The sequence below is a fragment of the Stigmatopora argus genome, chromosome 5 (genome assembly GCF_051989625.1).
Source record: "Stigmatopora argus isolate UIUO_Sarg chromosome 5, RoL_Sarg_1.0, whole genome shotgun sequence".
NCBI classification, from domain to species: Eukaryota; Metazoa; Chordata; class Actinopteri; order Syngnathiformes; family Syngnathidae; genus Stigmatopora; species Stigmatopora argus.
In genome coordinates this window covers 19,134,386-19,158,316 of record NC_135391.1, presented here as the reverse complement: position 1 = coordinate 19,158,316, position 23,931 = coordinate 19,134,386, and the positions used below count along the sequence as shown (strand labels likewise).

Below are 23,931 nucleotides of genomic sequence, written 5' to 3'. Positions count from 1 at the left end.
GGTGAAAGCTGTAAATCTCATTATACTTGTATAATGACAATAAAAGCATTCAATTCAATTCAATATAGTGATTCCAGAAGAATGTTGGTTATTGCAACGCTGGAGACAACAGCGGCAGCAAACGCGGACAAAAACTAAAAGCCCACGCATATCACAAATCAGTGTGCACACGCATACTATTTAAACTTTTTAAAAAGACATCACTGAAATAACATTGTAACTTTTGATTGTCAGTGGAGATATAACGTTTTTCTGCATACGCCAAAGATAGCGTAAATCCTCATTTTCAAGCGTATTCTTACTATAACACAGCTAATTGTACTATATTGAATCCCCAACAGATATTTCAACGCCAGAGATTACAGGTTGGTGTCTAGCAACAGATGCTCAATCGTGTATTCTTACTACTTCGTTACCCCCAGCGCCACAATAACAAGAGTATCGCACCTGCAAACACCCCCGGGAAAGACCCGGAGACAACATCTGGACGTTGGTCCCACTATAACGAGAGGGCAGATTTCCAATCATTAACATTATCGCATATGCAGCCTATCCCTACATCCTGTAATTCAACATCCATATCAAAAGAATATAGCACCTGCTCCACCTGCACCCTGGAAAATTTATTATAGTATTACCAACTTTGCATTAATAATGTATGCAATGTATGTATCCAAAAAAAGTTAAGATAATTATTAAGCCATGAATAAGAAATGCAAAGATAATGGGTGGAATTGCAAATGGCAGCTGAGAAAACAATTACGTACACATGCACGTAAACAGAACTTAAAATTATGTTACGCACACTGAGAAAAACTTTAGAACCCACTCCGTGACAAAAGAGGATTGAAATTACATGAATCAGAAACTCACCGTCAGCCAAAGCTCCTCCATAATGGTCCCAGAATAAGATTAAAAAGTGCCGGGAAAAGGACGGTCACTCCCAAACTCTGCCGGTGGCTGATACCCCATTTGAGTCGGTTCAGGCATCTGCCTGGAGCGTGCAGTTTTTAGGTCAGGCTGGTGCAGTTCCCCCATCGGACCTGGTGATTGCTACTCCTTCACAGGCTGGCTCTAACATCCGCCTACAGCGCACTAACCTCGGTTCCGGCCACATGGAGAGGTATCTAGCTACCTTCTAGGCCACATGTGTCAAAGTGGCGGCCCGGGGGCCCGCCGCATCATTTTGTGTGGCCCAGAAAAGTAAATCATGAGTGCCGACTTTCTGTTTTAGGATCAAATTAAAATGAAGAGTATAGAAGTATACTAAATTTCCTGATTTTCCCCCTTTTAAATCAATAATTGTAATTTTTTAATATTTTTTTTCTGTTTTTAGTTCAAAAATCATTTTGTAAAATCTAAAAATATATTTTAAAAAAAGCTAAAATAAACATTATTTTAGATCTATAAAAAACAATATTCAGGGGTTTTAATCCAGTTCTTTTAATCAATTTATTAAAAAAATCTAAATATTATATCTAAAATGGTCCGACCCACGTGAAATCAAGTTGACGTTAAAGCGGCCCGCGAACCAACCCGAGTCTGTCTCCCCTGTTCTAGGCAATGGGGCCCAGTGAGGTGTTGGGAGAAGTGTATGGGAAAGTAACCGCCATGAAAATTTCTAAATAAAATACAGGATACAGGAAGTATATTTACATTTTGGGAATGTTTGATATCGTCTGATGTTTTGTAACTCGGATTGTTCTCAGATGCATTCCAACATATTTGTTTAAAGCTTGCTTGGTCTTTCCCAAAAACATGCTGAGTATGCTTGTATGTTTAACTGCAGGAGGCAATAAAAGATGGCCATTTATCAAAAAGAAGGTTCATTTGAAACAATACAGGGTGGCAGGCAGTACTTCAGAATTAGAAAAAAAAATGTATTTATGTACAGAACTATATTTGGTTGGTGTCTATACATACACATTGAAATCATTGGCTGCCATTAATGGCGCTAGTTGTCCAATCCATTTAGACTCAAAACAAAATGCCAGGTAGGTGGAGAAATGCGATGGTGGAAGCTAGCCCTGCTAGCGTGCACGCACGCACGCACAGACAAACGATGCTCCTAAATTTTGAAGCAAAGTCTGTTTAGTCCAGAATCTTGTGACATTGAGCAAAAAATTTGAGCGTCTACAATTTGGATAAGTCGCCCCACACACATACACACACACACACACACTCATCTTCAGCATAGCCGGCCGGTGGCTCAGTTGGCGTCCTGCAGGAGGTCGATGCGCAGGCCTAGCTCATTGAAAGATGGTCGCAGGCCTGCTTGATTGTCCCAGCACTCCACCATGATCTCGTACATCTGCAGACACCATGGGAGATGACGTCAACACTTATTGCATTTGACTATTTTGGATTGGAAAATACAGTGGTACCTTGAGATACGAGCTTAATGCGTTCCGGGACTGAGCTCATATGTCCATTTTCTCGTAACTCAAACGAACGTTTCCCATAGAAATGAACTGAAAACAAATTAATTCGTTCCAACCCCTTTGAAAAAACACCCAAAACAGGATATTGGATTGGAAAAACATTTTTATTTTTTTCTAATTCGCCATTTATTACCAAAGTAACAAATAACTAGTGGCTTAATAGTACTAAAATGATGATTAATAGTACTAAAATTATACGGATTTCGCAGGGGGGAGACAGAGACGGACGGAGAGAGAGGGGGGACTTTTTACAAGGCAACGCGCTCGTAACATAACAAACGAATTTAAATGAACTTGGATTACGATGCAGACACTCAAAAATAAATTTAATCCAACCTTACACTAAACTTAATTCTAATTTTGTTTTACATTTTGATACCTTTCTTCTCCCGGCCTGGTTGCATGAAATGCAGAAAGTGATTAACACTGCCCAGAGGATTGTCTTAGGCTTAAGGACAGTTTTTTCCCCACATCCATCAGAACTCTAAATTTGCGATAACATAACACACATTCCCTTTTACGGTAATATGAAAAGATGTTTGGGTGGTGATCGGCCTCCTACTAGCTGACTGAAGGTAAGTGAAAGACAGTGAGAGGTAAGCGACCTGTATCCATAACAGCAGAATGCCAAATTACAAGATTCCGTAACTATCACTTATTTAGGTCTTTTGCCGAGTAAACGCAGCTTATGGAGAAGCACCACCAATTTCGTAACACGCAGTTTCTGGGTGTGATGACAAGTAGGCTTTTTTGTTGTTGATAATGACGACAGGGCCTATGTCCGATTATTATTATTATTGACTCTATTTGCCCCGCCTCCACCCTGAATTTCACATGCAACCTATCGAGAGTTATTTGCTTTTTTATTCCCTTCAAAATATTCCCAAAATGATGCACACATATGTCCTCACAATAGGATAACGCATGACCACTTGCCAACGAGAAGTAGGATATACGTCATTCGCGCTGACTAACGGGAAAAAAAACTGAAAAAAAGCAACGCTCCGCCCAGTGCTCGCAGAGACATTACATGAGGGAGTTGCGACCACAGAGACATTACACGAGGGAGTTGCGGGGAGACAGACAGTCCCGATGATGTTCTTATGAGCAGCCTCTCGCGTCCACTGTCTGCTCGTATGTCAAAATTTGTCTCGTATCTCAAGATAAATATTTGCTCAAAATTTTACTCGTATCTCAAATTTCTCGGAAGTCGGGGCACTCGTATGTCTAGGTACCACTGTATACAAAAGCCACCTGAAACCATTGTGCATTTTTGGTGGAAATAAACAGTGTGGGTGCACTTCCAGTAACATCCACTAGTTGGCAGCACAGAGCAGCTGTGCATTGCAATCTGCCGATTCAACTGCAGAAAGAAGTGTGCTGAAAGCTAAATATGCTGACCAACTTTCATTCATTCATCTTTTGAACCACTTATCCTCAAGAGTGGCGGGGGTGCTCGAACCTAACTCAGCTAACTACGGGCATTAGCAAGGGGACACCCCAAATCGGTGGCCAGCCAATCGCAGGGCACAATGAGGCGAACAATTATTCAGGCTCACACTCATATGTGAGGGAAATTTAGAGTGTTCAACCAGCCTACCGTGCATATTTTTGGGATGTGGGAGAACACCAGTGTCTGGAGAAAACCCACACAAGCCCAGGAAGAACATGCAAACTCCACACAGTGAGAACCGACCTGGAAACAAAGTCTAGAGTCCAGAACTCTCATTTCGTATCCAGTTGGGAAAGGCGTAAACAATTGAAGCGCACCAAGATGGCAGCACAATCTTCTGCATTCCAAAGTGGTGGCGAGGCTTCGACCTCGGCGGTCAGCAATAATCCTTATAAAGCGTGATTTATGGATGTGTGTGTGTGTGTGTGTTAAGATTCTCTCGCTACGATTGTCTAAACCGTGCAACGTAGAGTTGACATTTTTTATGGTGGCCAGAAACGGATGTTGGATCCTAATAGACGAGTGATCGTATTTCTTCACCTTCTCTAAGTGTGTAAACTCAACTTTTATTTGTTAAAGCTAAAAGCAGAGTTGATGTAAGAATCGTTGTTTTTACATGATGTGCCCTAAACGCACCTCGTGGCTGATTGGTCGTAACGTAGGACGCCTTTCCACGTCATTTACAAATGTCATTTTCGGAAGAATTTGCGCCAGCGGGTTTCCCGGTGCTCCCTGAAACACTTTTTTCCCTGTCGTTACGGGAAGACTCGGCGAGACACGATGCTGCTGGCTGCGCTCACCCAATTTAGTTTAAGGTAGGACGCCTTTCCACGTCATTTACAAACGTCATTTTCGGAAGAATTTCCGCCAGCGAGTTTCTAGGTGCTCCCCGGAGCACTTTTTTTTCCTGTCGTGACGGGAGTTATAAAACATCCATCCATAAATCACGCTTTATCCAATTTATAATCCTTATAAAGCGTGATATATGGATGGATGTGTGTGTGTGTGGGTGTGCACCTGGAAACCACACTGGAGTGCTTCCGATTAGTCATTTCCGCTTGACGTTAGTTGCATGAACTATGCAACAGAACCGCTAATGTGTGAGTTTTTATTTTCGTCATATTTTCACTTTGATTTACAATATTTTACCAAAAATAACACCCAAAAATTGGTTAAATAGGTAAAATTTGTCCGCCTTTCTTTTGAAATTGGCCGTCAGTTTTCCTTACTTTTTCCTAAAAGGCATACTGCTGCTTCTGTATATATTATACATTAATTTTTTGCATACTTTCCATACGTTTGCACCGTCACTTTTCACATATTATGCCAAAAAAAGAGGAGTTCTCATTTCGTATCCAGTTGGGAAAGGCGTAAACAATTGAAGCGCACCAAGATGGCAGCACAATCTTCTGCATTCCAAAGTGGTGGCGAGGCTTCGACCTTGGCGGTCATCTATAATCCTTATAAAGCGTGATTTATGGATGGGTGTGTGTGTGTTAAGATTCTCTCGCTACGTTTGTCCAAACCGTGCTAAGTAGAGAATTGAAATTTTTTATGGTTGCCAGAAATGGCTGTCGGATCCTATTGGAAGAGTGATTGAATTTCTTCACCTTCTCCAAGTGTGTAAACTCAATCTTTTATTGGTTAAACACCCATTTTTTAAAAGAGATTTTTTTTAATAGCGCAACAATTATCTTCTGGTTGTGACTTTCCCCCCTGCTTGTAGAATATAAAACCGAAACACTAACACTTTGTGGTTAAAAACAGCGTTCTATCTCAGTGTTGTAGCACGTTTGTAACTTTCAACTAGATCTGTAAGAAGTATTTTTTTGTCTTTTCGCTCTGTGGCTGTTTGTATACGTGCAATGCAAAAAACTAAGGTTTTGATCTTCCTTTAAAAAAAGTGTTATTGAGTGCTATGAATCCTTTATGATGAAAATCGTCTGCTTGCCAATGGTGATGTTGATTATTTTATTTATTTCATATTGCAAAGCAACTTTTGGTTTGAAGACAAATTTATAAAAATAAAGACACCTGTCAAAATTTCAGCAGGTTTTATTCTTTACTTTTCATAGTGTAAGGAGTTATCTTTTGCACAACAAAAATACTTTTTAAAATCATATTTCATAATTCTCTTTTCCTATAAAGTAAAACAGTTACTTTCATAATTGAATAAGGAGGAAAGTAATTTATTTACTTATTTACAAAAGTTTGAAGTTTTCTTTGAAATAAAAAATATGTTATAGTTATTGTGATAATTATCAATAGACTGATTTTTTTTTTTTTTATCGTGATAATAATTTTTGTCATATTGCCCAGCTCTAATTGTACTTGTGTACTTGGATTTTTGTATAGGCGCGAATAACTATAAAATGTATTAACAATAAAGACTGTAGATTTTTTTTTACATCTATCTATAATAATTATTGTAACATTGTCCATACAGTTTAACCTCATAAGGGTCGCAGCTAATGCTGGAGCCTATCCCACCTTGACACCTTGAATTGGTGGCAAAGCATTCGTAGGGTACAAGGAGACGGGAAACCATTCATACTCGTCACTCATGCCTAGGGGCATTTTAGAGTGTTCAACCAGCCTATAATGCATGTTTTGGGGATGTGAGAGGAATACCCATACAAGCAATAACATGCAAAATCCACGCTGGAAGGTCAAAATTGAACCCTCGTTCTCAAACTGCAAGCCAGACGCAAAAACCACTCAGTCACTAGACATCTTATAACAGATTAAATCTAATATCATTATTATATTACAACGTATCACGTAACACTCGCACAGTTGGATAGACTTCCAATCTGCTTGGACCAGAAAGAGGGGTCAGTGCAGTTCATTGTACATCCAACAAGTTGGAAAGCATAAAAAGAGATTGGAAACGGCAGCACCGGATCGATTTGGCTTTTACCTCAGCTGGACAGTGAATAGGCTGTGGCAGCCTGCTGCTCGACTTTAGCAGCTCCATCAGGTGGTACACAATCAACTGGCCTTGCTTATCATTGCCCATCATGGACATAAATATCTGACCCGGAGAAGAAAAACAAGGACGCATTATTTATGGACAGCAGTCAGAGTGCAGGCGCTCATCTGGCAGCAACTTACGGCCGGAGGGCTGCAATTCTTCTCGCTGTGCGTGAAGAGCTCGTAAAGAACTACCCCAAAGCTCCAGACATCTGACGCTACTGAGAACCTGCTTTCGCCTAGCGACTCAGGAGCGTACCAAAAAATTGGGCTTTCTCCGGGGTCCTTGACCATGTAGTATTCCTTGTCTTGTGGGAGAACTTTGGTCAGGCCAAAGTCACCGATCTTCACCTGCTGGTCGCTTTCCACCAGGATGTTCCGCGTGGCCAGATCGCGGTGAATGTAGCGCTTTCCAGACAGGTACTCCATGCCCTGCACGCAAGCGACACAGGAATAAAGTTTGCTGCGGCAGATGTTTTGTGAATGGTGGCAAGTGTCTTTAGGGACCTTGCAGATCTGAGAAGTGTAGCGCATCAGCTTCTTGTGGTCAATCCTCTCCTTGTTCTTCACTAGGTAGTCTCGCAAGCTTCCAAATGGAAGGTACTCCATGATCAGCCGCAAATTGTGTCGGCCTGCGTGGAGAGAAAAGGCCATTTTGGATCAGCTTGGGAAGGGATTTTTGTTTGGGTTGTTGTTGGTCGTGCATTTTTATTTCTGTGACTAAGTGATTTTTTTTTAAAATCATGGTTTTTGATCTGATTTTTTGTGGAGTGTTGGACTGAATTTTTGTGGTCACATTGTGGGTAATTTTCGGTAGTGGTATTAATAGGGGAAAAATGGGTGGTTGTTTCTTGTGCGTGATTTTCGGTGACGGAATATTAGTCAGGATTTTTAGTTAATAGTTTTAGTGGGACCAAGTTTTTTTGTCGCATTTGTCACGTTGTGGCCGTAGATATTGTTTGTGATATTTTTTGATTATTGTTTTAGCGTCAGAATATTTGTATACTTTTATTAATACGGTCATCCTTCACCACTTTGAGGCTTCAACATTCGCAGCTTCAGTTCATAAAAATGTCAAAATCCATGCTGAAACTCGCAAGCGGAAGACAGGGGATGAAAAAAAAATGGTGGAAATCAGGGCACCGCTTCTTCTTCGGCGCACTGAAGAAGAAGCGACATTTCCCCATGTTGCGAGTGAATTTTATTTTGAGTCGCCAAAAATGCCTCCTAAGCGTCCTGGGCCATCTAAGGCATCCAATGAGCGCGAGAAAAAACGAGACATTATGACAGTGATTGAAAAAGTGATGTTGCTACTTATGCTAAAAGCGTAGCATGCCATTGCGATATAAAATAACCGCCCGTTGTACCAAGAAAGAAGCGACCATTCAGAAAACACTGACAATATCCTTCTCCAAGGACACCACCAGGATAAAAAGATGACTAGCATTATGATGGATTTATGCCGATACGACCGTGAAGCTGACAGGACGAGAGGCCGTCAACACACTGAGACCCGACGTAACAAAAAATAAGCAGCAAAACGATTTTAATCTCATAATATTACATTTTTTCTCTTGTAAATTACGATTTTAATATTGTAATATTAAAATATATGACATAATTATTGTAATACTACAACTTCAATCTTGTAATTATCACAACTATTCTCTCGGAATATTAAAATGTATGACTTGTTGGGAGATAATTTCCTACAGCACACCAGACCATTATTCATAGAGGTTGGAAAACAATGATATAAAGAATCTAAAAAGCAAATTTTGCTAAAATTGAGATTGTAATTTTATTTGGAAAAAATCGTGTTATGATCATTTTTCCATATTGCTCACGCAATCTCCTTAGCCTGAATTAAACTGTATTATGAATATGTTGTCAGGGTCAAGCAGTCTACTCAAACAGAACTTTTCAAGTCATCAGGTGAAAAATCTTCAATTTTAATATTGTGATATATATCGCAATATATTGGAAACACCAAAATCATCCCAATGTCAGTTTTTTTTCCTGCGATATCGTTTAAGCCGAGTTAGGATTTCGTGCGATTATAGATTTGTATCTTAGTGTCTTTATCGTTTTTTTTGTCTTTTTTGGGCGCCTACCGGCACTGTAGCAAACGCCCTTGTATTTGACAATGTTGTCGTGCTGCAGAGACTTGAGGATGTCAATCTCGCGCTCGAATTCGCGGATGTGCTCGGCCGTACTGTGCTGCAGCTTCTTCACGGCCACCACCTCGCCTGTGTTATCCTGCAGGGGGTCATATCGGCACATTTCCACGCTGCCGAAGTTACCCTGAAACACATAATTGAAATGAGTTTGTCATTAGTAATCATCCAATCCATTTGAAGTGGCTAGATGGAAACGAATAAATACTCGCTCATTCGCTGCTAATCAGAGCTGCCAACTACTCCGGAATTTCAAGAGTTTACCCGGAAATGCAATGCAAACTCCGGGACTCCGGACAACTTCCCTCGTCTTGTGCGGCTTCAGCGCATATCGATTTTGCGTGAATCGCATTCACTCCGGAAATGGGACAAGGGTACTCCTGAAATGGGGTCCACGGAGGTTGGCAGCTCTGCTGATAATCCTCCCACTTCAAAAGGATTGGGTGTTTATCATGGTCAATGGTAGCCACTGAGTAAATAGATTGTTTACCTTTGATAATTGAGCTTTTTAAAAACGAGTTCAGTAATAAGGTATTAATCAATTAATTTGAATGGCAATGCTTTGATTATCCATTTGAATTGGGGGGGGGCAGCGAGCCATCCCAATTCAAGTGGATAGCATGTACCATCAATGGCAGCAATTCAGCAATTAAGTTAAACCGTAATGCAACACATTGAAATATTATAAAATTAATTAGAACAACTTCAGCGTTATTGGGGTCAGAAACAGATTTTATTTACCATATTTACTCGCATATAAGCCGCCCCGTGCAAAAGCCACACCCTCAAAATTGCTTTAAAATTGTTGAATTTTACAATTTCTCGCGTATAAGCCGCCCCCTGATTCACAATTTTCACCTCCATATTCATGGTTTGGAGTACAAATGTGTTACTTTGAAGGGAAAATCTTAAGAAAAATCGTCGCATGTGGTATTTCTGAGATACTGTATGAATCAAAAGCACATTATTAGTGTTTATTTTCATAAGGAAGTTAATATGCCTGTCTTTATAAATGTAAAATATCAAATTATTCAATTTGAAAAAAGAAATGTCTATCTTGATGGGAACCTGATGCTTTATAATGACAGAAATTCAAATTTTCTTACCAGAAGTTTAAGATGTTGTGGCGGCCAAATTGCTTCTAATGTCGAAATATCTCTTTTTTTCTTCAATGTTTCATATTACTGAAATAGTTGTCATTTTCAAACAGGAAACAAAAAAAATCTAAGCGGAATTTTGTTTTATTTCATAATCACAAATGTATAATCATTTCCTTTCAAAAAGGAAGTATCGTAAGCAATGTTCCCTCTAATTTTTCGTTGGTCTGAGCAGAAAGTCAACCTCCCTGAGCGCACCGAGTACCAGTGTGAGCGACATCATCGGTACTCAGATGATTCGCCTAAAGACGTTTCGCCGACGGACGTTTGACAGACGGGCAGGTCGCCGAATGAACGTTCGGCGGAACGTCCATTCGGCGACCTGTCCGTCTGTCAAACGTCCGTCGGCGAAACGTCTTTAGGCGAATCATCCGGTCACGACATCATCATTGCTCGCTATGGGCACACCAGTATCACACCTGCCACAAGCAGGTGCATGTCAATGTTCCCTCTAATTTTTCATGTAAAACATGCTGTAAAACACGAAAAACATAAGTGGACAGAGCTACTGCCACTGGCTGCCGCTTAAACGGCGCCATCATGGGGTAAAAAAAAAAAAAAAAAAAAAAAAAAAAAAAAAAAAAAAAAAAAAAAAAAAAAAAAAAATCCGATTTTTTTTTTTTTTTACTGCGCGCCATATGATTGCTGCTGCGCAGAGAAGACGAGAGTAGTGCGCAATTGCGCACGCGCGCAGCTTAGAGGGAACACTGATCGTAAGCACAACCAGGAAGTGTGTCCGTAGCGGTATAGTGTTCACCAAGTCTCTGCGCGCAATCATAGCATGAGATACACATTACGGAGGTACAAGGCTGATATTTTAATGATCGACCGCAAGACCTTTGGTCAGCCATAAGAACTATTGGGATGTGCTGACATTGTAAACACAACAAACATGTATCAAGGCTACTCACGTCTGGTCAGTCAAAGCACATTTAACTATGGTAAGATGGCGACACCCTGAGCGAGTACCGAATTTATTCGAGTATAACACACAAAATGTTGTACCAAAACCTGAAGCAAAGTTCGGGTGCGTGTTATACACGAATCCCTGTAAAACACTGCCCTCCGCTGGTGAAAATATCCCATTGGCAACCGTTATAATGGGAGATTATAAAGGGAAGAAGAATTTAATCAATTGTTTGGTGAGTCTGATGATGATGAATCAGAATATTTTATTATATTTATATTTTTATGAATTTTAAATATTATGAAGATGAATTAGACTTTAAGGATTTAAAATTGTAAATTCCATTTGAGAATTGTGTTCTTTCTGGTAGTTTGTTTTACCAGGTTTCCGTACCATATGTTGTGAAAAAAATGTTCAGCATTTGCCAGTTACCAGTACCCGTGCAATCCTTGGTATGAACGGAGAAAAAGTGGGAAAAAAACATATTCCAATTTTTAGTCACAAATTATGGGTGCGTGTTATACTCGAATAAATATGGTAGTGACAGGCACAAGTGAGTTTTTTCAGGTTTTATGCAAGATACGTTTTTTTTCTTGAATTTCATTCATAGACGTCAAAATAAATTTTGCGTTTTATCTGTTTATCTTTTCTGTATTTTGAAATAAATGACCGTATCGGGCGCATTGTCTTGCGTTATGGCGTTTCGTCTTTGTCACCTTGCAGTTTTGTGCATGTCTTTTCATGCGCATATAAGCTGTACCCTCGATTCAGTCATCATTTTTATGTCCGACAAATGCGGCTTATGTGCGAGTAAATACGGTATATTTTATTCATTTAAAATTCAACAAATGCACAGACATGACATTGTCAAATCAACAGGAAGTAACTCCAAATGAACAGGAAGCGACCCACATATGCCCTAAAATTAAGTGAGCCAATATCAAGAGGGAGTGCTCTAAAAAAGTCTTAAAACAAGCATGAAGTTACCCAAAAGCCGTACCTTTCCGAGCAGCTGTAAAAATATGAGGTGCCTCTCTTCAAACTGGGTTGGCTCCTGACTCTCGAAGCCTCCTGTTGTCCAGGCAGCCGTTCGGCTGGGAAATATGTCGCTGTCCACGATCAGCTCATAGTCTAGCCAACCGACACAGGGCCAAAGTTGAGACCTACGTCATTGGGTTGGGGAGGAAAGGTTCGAGCGCGTCAACGAACCAGGCGTGAAGAGGCCGTTGAGGTCACGGATGACAGCGCGAAACGTCGGACGGGACGTTGGCTCGTAGTCGGTGCAACTGGTGATCAGATTGGCCAACTCAGTCCACTTTGGTGAGGGAAGATGGTGCTGGTCTTTGTAGAATAGCCTTCTCTTTAGCGTTAATAAAACGGAAGCATCAGAACACTTTTAGGTACAAACATTTTGTTGATTTATTTTGGTCATGGTTTTTGGAGGTTGCTGACTGGTTTTAGCCACATTTTTCATCATTCTTCAGTAATGTCTTTAGGGAAAGATTGCTCACTGTTGTCTTTTTTTGTTTTTGTTTGTTCATTATTTAAATGAAGGTACAAGGGTCAAAGGTTGCAGACCACATAAATATTTCTTAGTTCAAGATACCTTAAGAACAAATAGTCAAATGTCTACTTACGAATGTCTCTAGGTATAAAATTTCCAGGTTACGAAAGCTTTTCATATTCAAATGAGTGCCTGAGATACGAAAAAGATTCAAGTTACGAACCTTTACGTACCCTGTATATTTTGTATGTAGAAGCATTCGTAAGTAGACATACCACTGTTTGTCAAAATATATGTTTACAATATAAAAGGGAAGAGGTGAATACATTTTGGGGCAGTGAGGTCAAGGGTCACAGAGAAATTTGTTTGTGTTCAATATGATGGATTATTATTAAATGTACAGGATACATTTGCAGCATAAGGGATAGGATAAGAGAACGATTGCTGACATTTTGGGGCCTGTAAGACGGGGAGTTCCAATTCTTTTAAATATGATTGTGCTTTGAATTTCGCAGCTTGGGCGTATATCTACTGCTTCACAGTGCTCCTAGAGTTGGATGTGTTCAGGTCATTGTTTTTGTTTTTATTCATGGTTTTGGTCACAATTTGTGGTCATTTCTGATTTGGTAGTGTACTTGGTTATGCAGTAAATAGCTCAAGCTAACCCAGGATTCACCTTGCAGTCATCCAGTGTCGCTAAGGGCCTATCGCCACCGCTGCAAAGCTCCCACAGTGTGACGCCATAGCTCCACTTATCTGCCGCCAGGCTCTGGTTGCCGGGGTCCTCGATGCACTCAGGGGGGACCCAAGGGATCCTCTCAATCAGAACTGGGCGTAAACACAGGCAATTGACTGTTGCTTGCTTAGGGCTAATTCATTTTCTCACAAAAGTGAATGCAAATTGGAATTTTTTAAAGATGTAGAGCAGTGGTGACAAACAGGTGGTGATTTGAAAATAAAATTTCTATAAAATTCTTTAGTCCAAAATTCCTTCACTTCTAGGTATTAAATTGAATATATTTTTATACACACACCATATATATATATACATATACATATACATATATATATTTATATATACACATATACATATATATACATATATACAAATATATACATATATACACATATATATATATATATATATATATATATATATATATATATATATATATACATATATATATATACACACACACACACATATATACACATGTATTTGCCAATCAATTAAATAAAAAAAAAAAGAATAGTATACATAAATACATACATACAGTTGTGGTCAAAAGTTTACATACACTTGTGAAGAACATAATGTCATGGCTCTCTTGAGTTTCCAGTTATTTCTACAACTCTGATTTTTCTCTGATAGTGATTGGAACAGATACTTCTTTGTCACAAAAAACATTCATGAAGTTTGGTTCTTTTATGACTTTATTATGGGTTAACAGAAAAAGTGATCAAATCTGCTGGGTAAAAAATATACATACAGCAGCGCTAATATTTGGTAACATGTCCCTTGGGCATTTTCACTTCAATTAGGCGCTTTTAGTAGCCATCCACAAGCTTCTGGTTGAATCTTTGACCACTCCTCTTGACAGAATTGGTGCAGTTCAGTTAAATTTGATGGCTTTCTGACATAGACTTGTTTCTTCAGCATTGTCCACAAGTTCTCAATGGGGTTTAAGTCAGGACTTTGGGAAGGCCATTCGAAAACCTTAATTCTAGCCTGATTTAGCCATTCCATTATCACTTTTGATGTGTGTTTGGGGTCATTGTCCTGTTGGAACACCCAACTGCGCCCAAGACCCAATCTTCGGGCTGATGACTTTAGGCTATCTTGAAGAATTTGAATTTAATCCTCCTTCATTATCCCCCCATTTACTCTCTGTAAAGCACCAGTTCCATTGGGAGCAAAACAGCCCCACAGCATAATCCTACCACCACTGTGCTTGACGGTAGGCATGGTGTACTTGGGGTTAAAGGTCTCACCGTTTCTCCTCCAAACATATTGCTGGGCATTGTGGCCAAACAGCTCGATTTTTGTTTTGTTTGACCACAGAACTTTCCTCCAGAAGGTCTCTTTCTTTGCCCATGTGATCAGCAGCAAACTTCAGTCGAGCCTTAAGGTGCCGCTTTTGGAGCAAGGGCTTCCTTCTTGCACGGCAGCCGCTCAGTCCATGGAGATACAAAACACACTTGACTGTGGACACTGACACCTATGTTCCAGCAGCTTCAAATTCTTGGCAGAGTCTCGGTTGAATCTTCACCCTCCTGAACAATTTTCTCTCAGCAGCAGGTGATAGCTTGCGTTTTCTTCCTGATCGTGGCAGTGACAAAACAGTGGGATGCACTTTATACTTACAAATAATTGTTTGCACTGTTGCTCTTGGGACCTACAGCTGCTTTGAAATGGCTCCAAGTGAGTTTCCTGACTTGTTCAAGTCAAGGATTCTCTTTTTCAGATCCGTGCTTGGCTCCTTTGACTTTCCCATTGTAACGTTTGTGGGCGTTTGCATCCAATGAGCCCTATTTAAATGGCCTCAGAGAAGTCACCAGCTGTAGTCACTCAATCACTCAAAAGAAGTTAAGAGGCCATGCTATGAAGCTCATTTAACTGACACAACTTTCTAAGTCACCAAAATTGCTAAATCGTGTTAGTGTATGTATATTTTTGACCCAGCAGATTTGATCACTTTTTCTGTTACATAATAAAGTCATAAAATAACCAAACTTCATGAATGTTTTTTGTGACAAAGAAGTATCTGTTCCAATCACTCTATCAGAGAAAATTCAGAGTTGTAGAAATAACTGGAAACTCAAGAGAGCCATGACATTATGTTCTTCACAAGTGTATGTAAACTTTTGACCACAACTGCGCACATGCATGCGCGAACACACACACACAGACACACACACAGACACACACACACACAAACACAGACACACACACAGACACACATGTATTTGCCAATCGGTTAAAAAATTGTAAAAATGGATAGGATGTCCGTCGCCATCAATCGCAACAAAATGGGTTCAAAATGGTTTGAGATAATGGCCCACAGCTGTAAACTCACCGTCTTTCGGCAGCACAGCGATACCGACACCGGGGTCGCTTAGCTTTATGAACGGCGGGTTCCCCAGACGCCGGTCTTCCTCTCGGGTCAGGAGCACGTTTTTGGCACACACGTTTCCATGGACCAGTTGCTTCTCTTCCTGCATGTTGGATGGGGAAAAATGTGTCACGAGCAGTGCTGGACGATATGATATCAATACGATATGAACCTTTCTATTATCATTATTACTGTCATTCCTCGCCACTTCGCGCCTCAAAGTTTGTGGCTTCAGTGCATCGCAGTATTTTCCCAAAGTATCCAAAATTAAAGAAAAATCATAAAAATGTCAACATTCACACTGAAGCTCGCAAGCGGAAGGCAGGGCTGGCGCACTCAAATGTAAGAAAAAGGACAAGGAAGGCGAGCTCATTCCAGATTTGCTTTGGATTGATGCCAACATGGTCAGAACCAAGGAATTTGGCAATCGTCTTGAAGGTGTCATGTGAGAAGTGAAAAAACTGCATTCATTCTGATATACTAATGGATGTGCTCAGGGCCAAGTCACATAATTCATCACAAATTGATTGCATATGGATCAGTAAATTATGGTTTAACTCCTTTTTTTGGTTTGGTCTCAGCACCAAAACAAAGTTTGAGATATACAGCTCTTTATAAGCCAGGGGTTGACATTGCATTGGATTTGGAGATTGGGTAAAAATACCAGGAAGTTTAGGGCCCAGGCCAGCTGCTTGGCCACCTCCAGCTTCCAGAGCATGTTCAACGAGTTCTTCTTCTTCTTCAAGTAGGTGTCCAGAGAGCCAAACTTCACATACTCCTGCACCATGATGTCTAGGGAAAGACAACATTATTCAGCACATTTTCTTGTAAGTGACCATTATCTCCTAAATATATCTCTTTCATTTTTAGATGAGAAGAAGTTTTCTTTAGTTCGAGAGGTGAGTATTTGTGAGGCAGTGTTGACTTACTCTCCTCGCCACACACACACACGCCGTAGTTGAGCATCAAGTGCTTATGGGACAGCTGACTCATCATGCTGGCTGCTTCAAAGAAAGACTGTGAAAGGCGGAAAAAAAGAAAAGTTAAGGTGTCTGTGACAACAAAACAACAAGGGACACAAGCCTGCACTTCTTTTGGACACAAAATAAAATAAGGAAATTGAGATGTTTGTTTGCTCAAAACATGATTAAAATTGGAGTTGATTAAAAGAGAATTTTACCCCTCACCCCCACCTCAGAGTAGTTCCTGTGAGCTTGGTCCAGGATTTTCATGACCACTTCGGTTTGATGCACCTGCCCATAGTCACCCAGCTCCTTGCGCACGCCTTTGAAAATTTTCGTAAATGTCCCTTGGCCGAGACTCTCCGCCTGAGGAATTTAAAAAGATTCAGGTTGTCACTGAAGTAAAAAAAATCTTGGTAACATGGAGAAGAAAAAAACACACAAACTCCAAATCTTCCTTCTTGATAGTGTGAAAGACCATCTGGCTAACTTTGGGTCGACGCAGTAATGGCGAGGGAGGCACATCGGAAACCTTGTTTCGCCGGCAAACCAACAGACAGGACATTTCTGAGAAGATACAAAAAATATTTGAGTGCTTTAGTATCTTTTGTAAAAGAAAAAGAAAACTTATGTAAACAAATAAAAATATCTTTTTAGATGGTTTCAAATATATTACATTCAGGCCTTGTTTTAGCTATCGACAATGTGGGCGACTGCTCAGGACGCAATTATTGTGGGGGTACACGCGAGCCCTCAAAAAAAAATGTTTTAAATTATATTACCGTTTGTCTAGACCATAATATAAACCTATTGAACTTCACAGGCGGAACCATTAGACGCTCAAGTATGGAGATGGCGCCCAATGGCGCACTACATCTCGGGGTATCCAGATGAGAAAGACAGTTTCCAACCCAATCACACTGTCAATAAAATCCACCCAGTTCAGCAGGTTATGCATAATCTGTCAACATTGCTGCACTTATGCACGCACACATTGACTCATGCACTCTTCATACAAAAGCATGGCTGGCAGTGCACTCTGAACCAGCGCAGTGCCGCCTGAGCCGCTCTTGCTCGCATCCAAGTCAAAGGTTTTCTCAGCCGATTGTAGGTTGGCCGAGCTGCCGAGTTCCAGCGGCACTGAGCTGCTCTGAAGGAAGCGGGCCAAAGCATCACGGTTGCTATTCCATGGGTGGTGCCTCCAGGGCGCGGCCGAGGCACCTGCCAGCCAGCAGGCGGCCCACGGCCGAATCCAAGAAGCCTCCCACAGCCGAGTCCAAGAAGCCTCCCACAGCCAAGTACAAGAAGCCACTGTTATTGGATGTGGCACTCCAGTGTTGGCCTGCACCAGTAGGGATGAATGATATTGGATAAAAATGAAAGGGATTTTTTTGGCCAAGGGTTTGCAATATAATTATAATTGTTAAAAATAATTAATGGGTTTTTTGCATATTACAATATATTGAATTTATATTATAATTAGAATATAATATTGAATTAATATTAGGGAAATAAATTGTAAAAAAATATATTAAAGTCATTGTATGGCTTATTTTTATATTACCTGAATCAGAAGAACTTTTGGCAAGGTAAGGTCGGTGTGAAAACTTGGAAATTGAAAAACTTAAAAAATGTATTTGATTCCTATTGCAAGCAAGGCTTCACTCCCGCCAATAATATATTTTATGAGGAAAGAAAATGCATGCGGACATGGAAAAAAAAACACACCTTTGGATTTCGGGACACAGCACTTGCCGAACTGGAAAGCGAAGCTTTCGGAGTGCACTGTTTCTGTTTGGTAGTAACTCAGGAGATCCTTCAGGCTGCTGAAGTTTCTCTTGGTCCCGCTGAGGTTGAATTCACCAATGGACGATCTAGTAATCTGGCAATGCTTGTACTCAAATGAGTCATACACCTAGGGGAGAGGTATACAGGGTTTTCCCGATTACAGCAATACCTTGACATACGAGTGCCCCGACATACGAGCAATTTGAGATATGAGTAAATTTTTAGCACTATTTACCTTGAGATACGAGACAAATTTTGATATACGAGCATACAGCCGGGTGTGGCCAACACGAGAGGCTGCTTTTGAGAACAACATGGGCACCGTCTTTCCTGTCGCAACTCCCTCGTGTAAATGTCTCTACGAGCACTGGGCAGAGCGTTCCTTTTTCTTCAGTGTTTTTTTCCCTGTTAGTCAGTGCAGAATGCCAGAGCTTGCTTGCCAATACGAGAGGAGTACTACTTCCCGGGGCAACTTGGCAAGTGGTCGTGCGTTATGTGAGGACATTTGTGTGCATCATTTTCGGAATATTTTGAAGGGAAGACAAAAGCACACAACCCTCGATAGGTTCCTTTTAAAACTGCAGCTGAAAGTCAGGGAGGAGGCGGGGCAAATAGAGCTAACCCGGGAGAAGAAAGGTATAACATTTAAAACAAAATTAGAATTAAGTTTAATATAAGGTTAGATTAAACTTATTTTTGAGTTTGTCTGTATCGTAATCCAATCGCAATCATTAATAGATGGCGAATTAGAACAAAAAAAAAGTTTTTTAATTCTAATATCCTGTTTTTTGGTGTGTTTTTTCCAGAGGGTTGGAACGAATTAATTTGTTTTTAGTTAATTTCTATGGCAAACGTTGATTTGAGATACGAGTAAATCGACATACGAGCTCAGTCCCGGAACGCATTAAGCTCGTTTCTCAAGGTACCACTGTATTTTATAAATCTGTGGGGGTGGGGGGGGAGGGGGGTACCACAGTTAAGCTCAATGGATAAACTCTTTCAGTGCCGTCTAAGAAAAAAAAATGGGAGAAACGTGTGCATTATTTTTAGCAGACTGGATTATTGCAAAGGTGTATTTACGGGTCTTAAGAAAAAAAACTAAATCAGATTGCTGACAGACAGCCAATCAGAAGACAAACCAACAAAACTAAATTTAAATTCTTTCAATGATTACATTTGAAGTGAGAGGGATGGCAGAGAATGAACAGTTGTTCATTCGGTGTCAGCCATTCCATTTACAATCGCTTGGACATCGATTGCCATCAATGGTAGCCAGTGAGTTTATGTAAATTATGAAAATGAGTTAATCACTAGTTTGCCACAACTAAACATCCAATTAATTTGGACTGGACATTTATTCCCGTCAATTGTAGCTAACATGTTAAGATGTGCAATCATTGCTAGTGGTATTTAAAATAACGACACTAAATACAGTGCTACCTCTACTTACAAATGCTTCTATTTAAAAAATATTCAGGTTCCGAAAAGCCTCCATGGGAACCATTTTGTCTCATGCTACGAAAACAATCCAAGTTATTAAACGTCAAACGAAATCAAACATCCCCTGAAAAATAAATAGTACACTTCTTTTAGCAGTTGTTTTTTTTTACATATAAATTGACATGCCGTGTGAGAGGTGCTTTCCCATTGGCTATCACACAACACCTCACTGACCTAATGTTTGCTAGCAGGAAGCTTCTTTCTATTGTGCCAGAACAGAGGTTATTAAGCTGTGGAAGAGAGCCAGCTTGTGTTTTATGAACAAAAGCTCCTGTTCCGAGCACCTTTTTTTAACGATTGGCACTTTTCATTTTAAACAACAAGGCTATCTTACAAACCTACGCGCATCCCAGGAGGTAGCAACCAGCACAGGTTTTGTGATATCCCACAAAATTGCAAATAAATTGAAGTACCGTATTTTCCGCACTATAAGGCGCCTAAAAGCCTCCATTTTTTTTCAAAAGCTGACTATGCGCTTTATAATCTGGTGCACCTAATAATTGGACCAATATTAAAATTGTTATCACGATAAAATAAAATAAAAAATCAGTCGATATCAGTCGATAGGGTACATCATCCTCTACAGATCTCGCAACTATGGTAAGCAGCCTGCGACTTCATTTTACCCCATGCGCGGTTCATGCTGGGATATGTAGTTCTTTTGTCAATACACCCAGTATGATGGCGAGCACACTAATTCGGTGCTCACCGTCATTCCGGGTGGATTGACAAAAGAACTCCAGCCGCTAGATTGGCATCAACAGAGCATACAAAGATAGACTGCGAACTATATCTATATACAGTCGTACCTCGTCATACGACCGCTCGTCATACGACATGCTCGTCTTACGACGGAAATTTCGATAGAATAATTCGCCCGAGATACGATCAAAATTTCGTGATGCGACCAAGCCAGGTGGCCATGGCACTGTCTTTTTTTGCATCTCTTTTGTGTATAAAATATATCTACGAGCACTGGGCGGACTTTGCATTTGCACACCCGCCCGCTTTTTCCCCCACGTTGGTCTACATTTACATACCAGGTAAACATTATTACTATGGATCGGCAGAGTTTTGCAAAGAAAAGGCGACCGTTGACAATGGACATGAAACGTGAAATAAGAGTGGGGTACGTGTTACCGAGCTCGCTCGGCAATACGAGAGGAATACGTTGTTAGAATTATTATGGAATATTCTATATGTGTTGTAAGCATTTTTCAATAAGTAGTAAGGCTATAAATCAAGTCATGGGAAGATGGACTTTTTTCCTGCACAGTCCTCCTCAAGGGCGAAGGAAAAGAGGTCACGGCGTTACGGACACTTCTACCAAATGTTATGACGAAGACTCCAGCATCAGATTTGAAAATACTGCTTTGTTTACATTAAACTGCTTTGCTTTGTTTACCTTATAAAGAAATTATTATGCTTACTGGTGCAAATAATAATGCCGTTGTTTTGCTTATTGTGCAAATTCTTACGCAGGTGTTCCGATAAAAACAGATTGTTGTGACAGTGTTTTTATAACCTTCATGATGTTATTCGGTTGAGCTTATACAATTGTTCAAAACAGTTGAGACAGTTGTTTTTGCGTATGCAATTGTTTAAATCAGATTACCTTTGAATGTTTTGGTTATGTGCCGCTAAATGGACCGAAGAGTATGCCGCTCGTCAGAATGCACTGTGGACTGAGACGGCGTCACAAGGCATCTCCTTCGAAGTTGTAAGCAGAATTTGTTGAAAGATGTTTTTCCTTTTTTAATTAAATATTACTAATAATGATTTAAAAGGTTTGAATCATTATTCCAACATACGTCAACCAAGCAACATGCTTATTTATTTATATATTTATTCATGTATTTATTAATTAACTTACTTATTACCTATCTATTTATGTCTAAAATGCCTTTCCTATTCCTGCATCCTCACCCTCTTGCTACTGTGACAACGAAATTTCCCGAATACGGGATGAATAAAGTTGTCCAATCCAATCCAATATCCACCATCCTTAAGCAGAAGGACGCAATTAAGGAGAAGATACCTTCCAAAGGACTAACTATCATTTCCCACCGGCGCAGTGACATTCATGACGAGATGGAGAGCCTTCTTTTATTGTGGATAAAAGAAAAACAATTAGCAGGAGATAGCGTGACCGAGTCAACCATATGTGAAAAGCCAGCGGAATTTACATGGATTTGATAACAACGAAAGGAGAGCCTTCAACAACTTCACAACCCTTTAAAGCGAGTCATGGCTGGTACACTCGGTAATCCAACACGGGGAAGCGAGGAGATCCAATTCGAAAGCCGCGGTGGAATTTATCAAGACATTTGCCTTGATTATCACCCAGGAAAGTTACATCCCCCAGCAAGTTTTCAACTGCGATGAAACTTGTGTTTTTTGGAAAAAGATGCCCAGGCGGACATTCATCGTGGCAGAGGAGAAGGAATTACCGGGAAACAAACCTCTGAAGGATCGCTTAACGCTAGCGTTGTGTGCTAATGCCAGCGGTGACTGTAAAATTAAGCCGCTACTAGTGTACAATGCGGAGAACCCGCGTGCCTTCAAGAGACACAACATCAAGAAAGCAAACCTACAAGTGATGTGGCGCGCTAAATTCTAAAGTTTGGATTACGCGTCATTTTCGAGACATTTTGAAGGGGAGGCAAAAACAAACAACTCTTGATGCGTTCATTTTGAAGACTTCGGCGGAGCGTCCGAGTGGTGTCAACCCGTAGAATGAAGGTAAAAAAAGATTAAAACATAATTAGAATTCAGTTTTGTGTGAAGTTACATTAAACGTTGAGTGTCTGTATATAGTTATCCAAGTTAATTTAGATTTGTTTGTTCGTTTACGAGTGCCGTGGATAAAGTGCCCCATGTATGTATGTATGCATGCATGGATGCATATATATATATATATATATATATATATATATACAGTGGTACCTCGTCATACAACCGTTCGTCATACGGAATGCTCGTCTTACGGGGGAAATTTCGATCGAATAATTCGCCCGTGATGCGGTCAAAGTTTCGTCATGCGACCAAGCCAGGTTGCCATGGCATTTTTTTTGGCATATCTTTCGTGTATAACAATATTTACGAGCACCGGATGAGCTATTCAGACCAGGAAACGCACAACGCGCATGCGCGGTGAAAAGAGGGCTTTCTGGGTAATGAAGTATACTCGTGCTCGCAAAAGTATCCCCGGCAGCAACTCTATCATAGGCGCCGTTCGATGGGACGCGAACACAGATGCTACAAGCTAAAAGGAGCCGCTAGCCAGCGCCCCTGTAGCTCCCATGAGAAATCCGACTCGGATCGCTGCCGCCTGTGCGACGAGGAAACAGAGTCGTCTGAACACTTATGGCTCCGCTGTCCGGCCTTAATGACCGAACGCTACCATCGCGGCTTGGGCAACTCCCTGGATGAACTTATCCGTGTTCCAGTGGCAGCCCTAGCGCTGCTGAGGGTAATCCTCAGGCGCCTGAGGTGAAAAAGAAGAAGAAGAAGAAGAAGAAGATGAGCAGCGGGGCGATCGCTGATAAGACTGCTTGCTGCTCGTTGGCAAGTGGTCGTGCGTTCTCCGATTGTGAGGACATTTGTGTGCATCATTTTCGGAATATTTTGAAGGGAATAGTACGACAGCAAACAGCCCATCGATAGCGAACGTGAGGGTGGAGTGTTTGTTCTGTTTACGAGTGCGTTGTGTGGAGGGAAAAAAAAAACGAAGCCCCTCTCCCCTCGGCGAAATCCGGCCAATTTTAGTTAGATTAAACACTTTTATTTCTATTAAACCACTCGTTATTTATTACTTTGTCAATATATGGCGAATTATAAGAAATAAAACATTTTTTTTCAATCCAATATCCTGTTTCTGGTGTTTTTTTCAGAGAGTTGGAACGAATTAAATTGTTTCCCATTCATTTCAATGGGAAACTTTACCTCGAGTTACG

At 40.5% G+C, this 23,931-nt stretch overlaps 1 protein-coding gene across 2 annotated transcripts in view; it reads right to left on the bottom strand.

Annotated features, from left to right (window-relative positions):
* Positions 1-1,809: 1,809 nt before the first annotated feature.
* Positions 1,810-23,931, bottom strand: part of LOC144073925 (tyrosine-protein kinase JAK2-like) — a 53,010-nt gene continuing 30,888 nt past the window's right edge. Inside the window, exons 10-23 of one of the 2 annotated variants that reach the window (XM_077599869.1) lie at positions 18,416-18,602; positions 17,130-17,254; positions 16,913-17,053; positions 16,655-16,742; positions 16,390-16,517; positions 15,690-15,828; positions 13,289-13,440; positions 12,318-12,468; positions 12,109-12,239; positions 8,982-9,171; positions 7,375-7,499; positions 7,009-7,299; positions 6,815-6,928; positions 1,810-2,311 (exon numbers count right to left, since the gene is read on the bottom strand). In XM_077599869.1, the coding sequence (XP_077455995.1) occupies positions 2,210-2,311; positions 6,815-6,928; positions 7,009-7,299; positions 7,375-7,499; positions 8,982-9,171; positions 12,109-12,239; positions 12,318-12,468; positions 13,289-13,440; positions 15,690-15,828; positions 16,390-16,517; positions 16,655-16,742; positions 16,913-17,053; positions 17,130-17,254; positions 18,416-18,602 (2,064 nt within the window). In that variant the 3' untranslated portion in view covers positions 1,810-2,209. The remainder of the gene's footprint in view (positions 2,312-6,814; positions 6,929-7,008; positions 7,300-7,374; positions 7,500-8,981; positions 9,172-12,108; positions 12,240-12,317; positions 12,469-13,288; positions 13,441-15,689; positions 15,829-16,389; positions 16,518-16,654; positions 16,743-16,912; positions 17,054-17,129; positions 17,255-18,415; positions 18,603-23,931) is intronic. The other variant, XM_077599870.1, reaches the window with a different exon arrangement.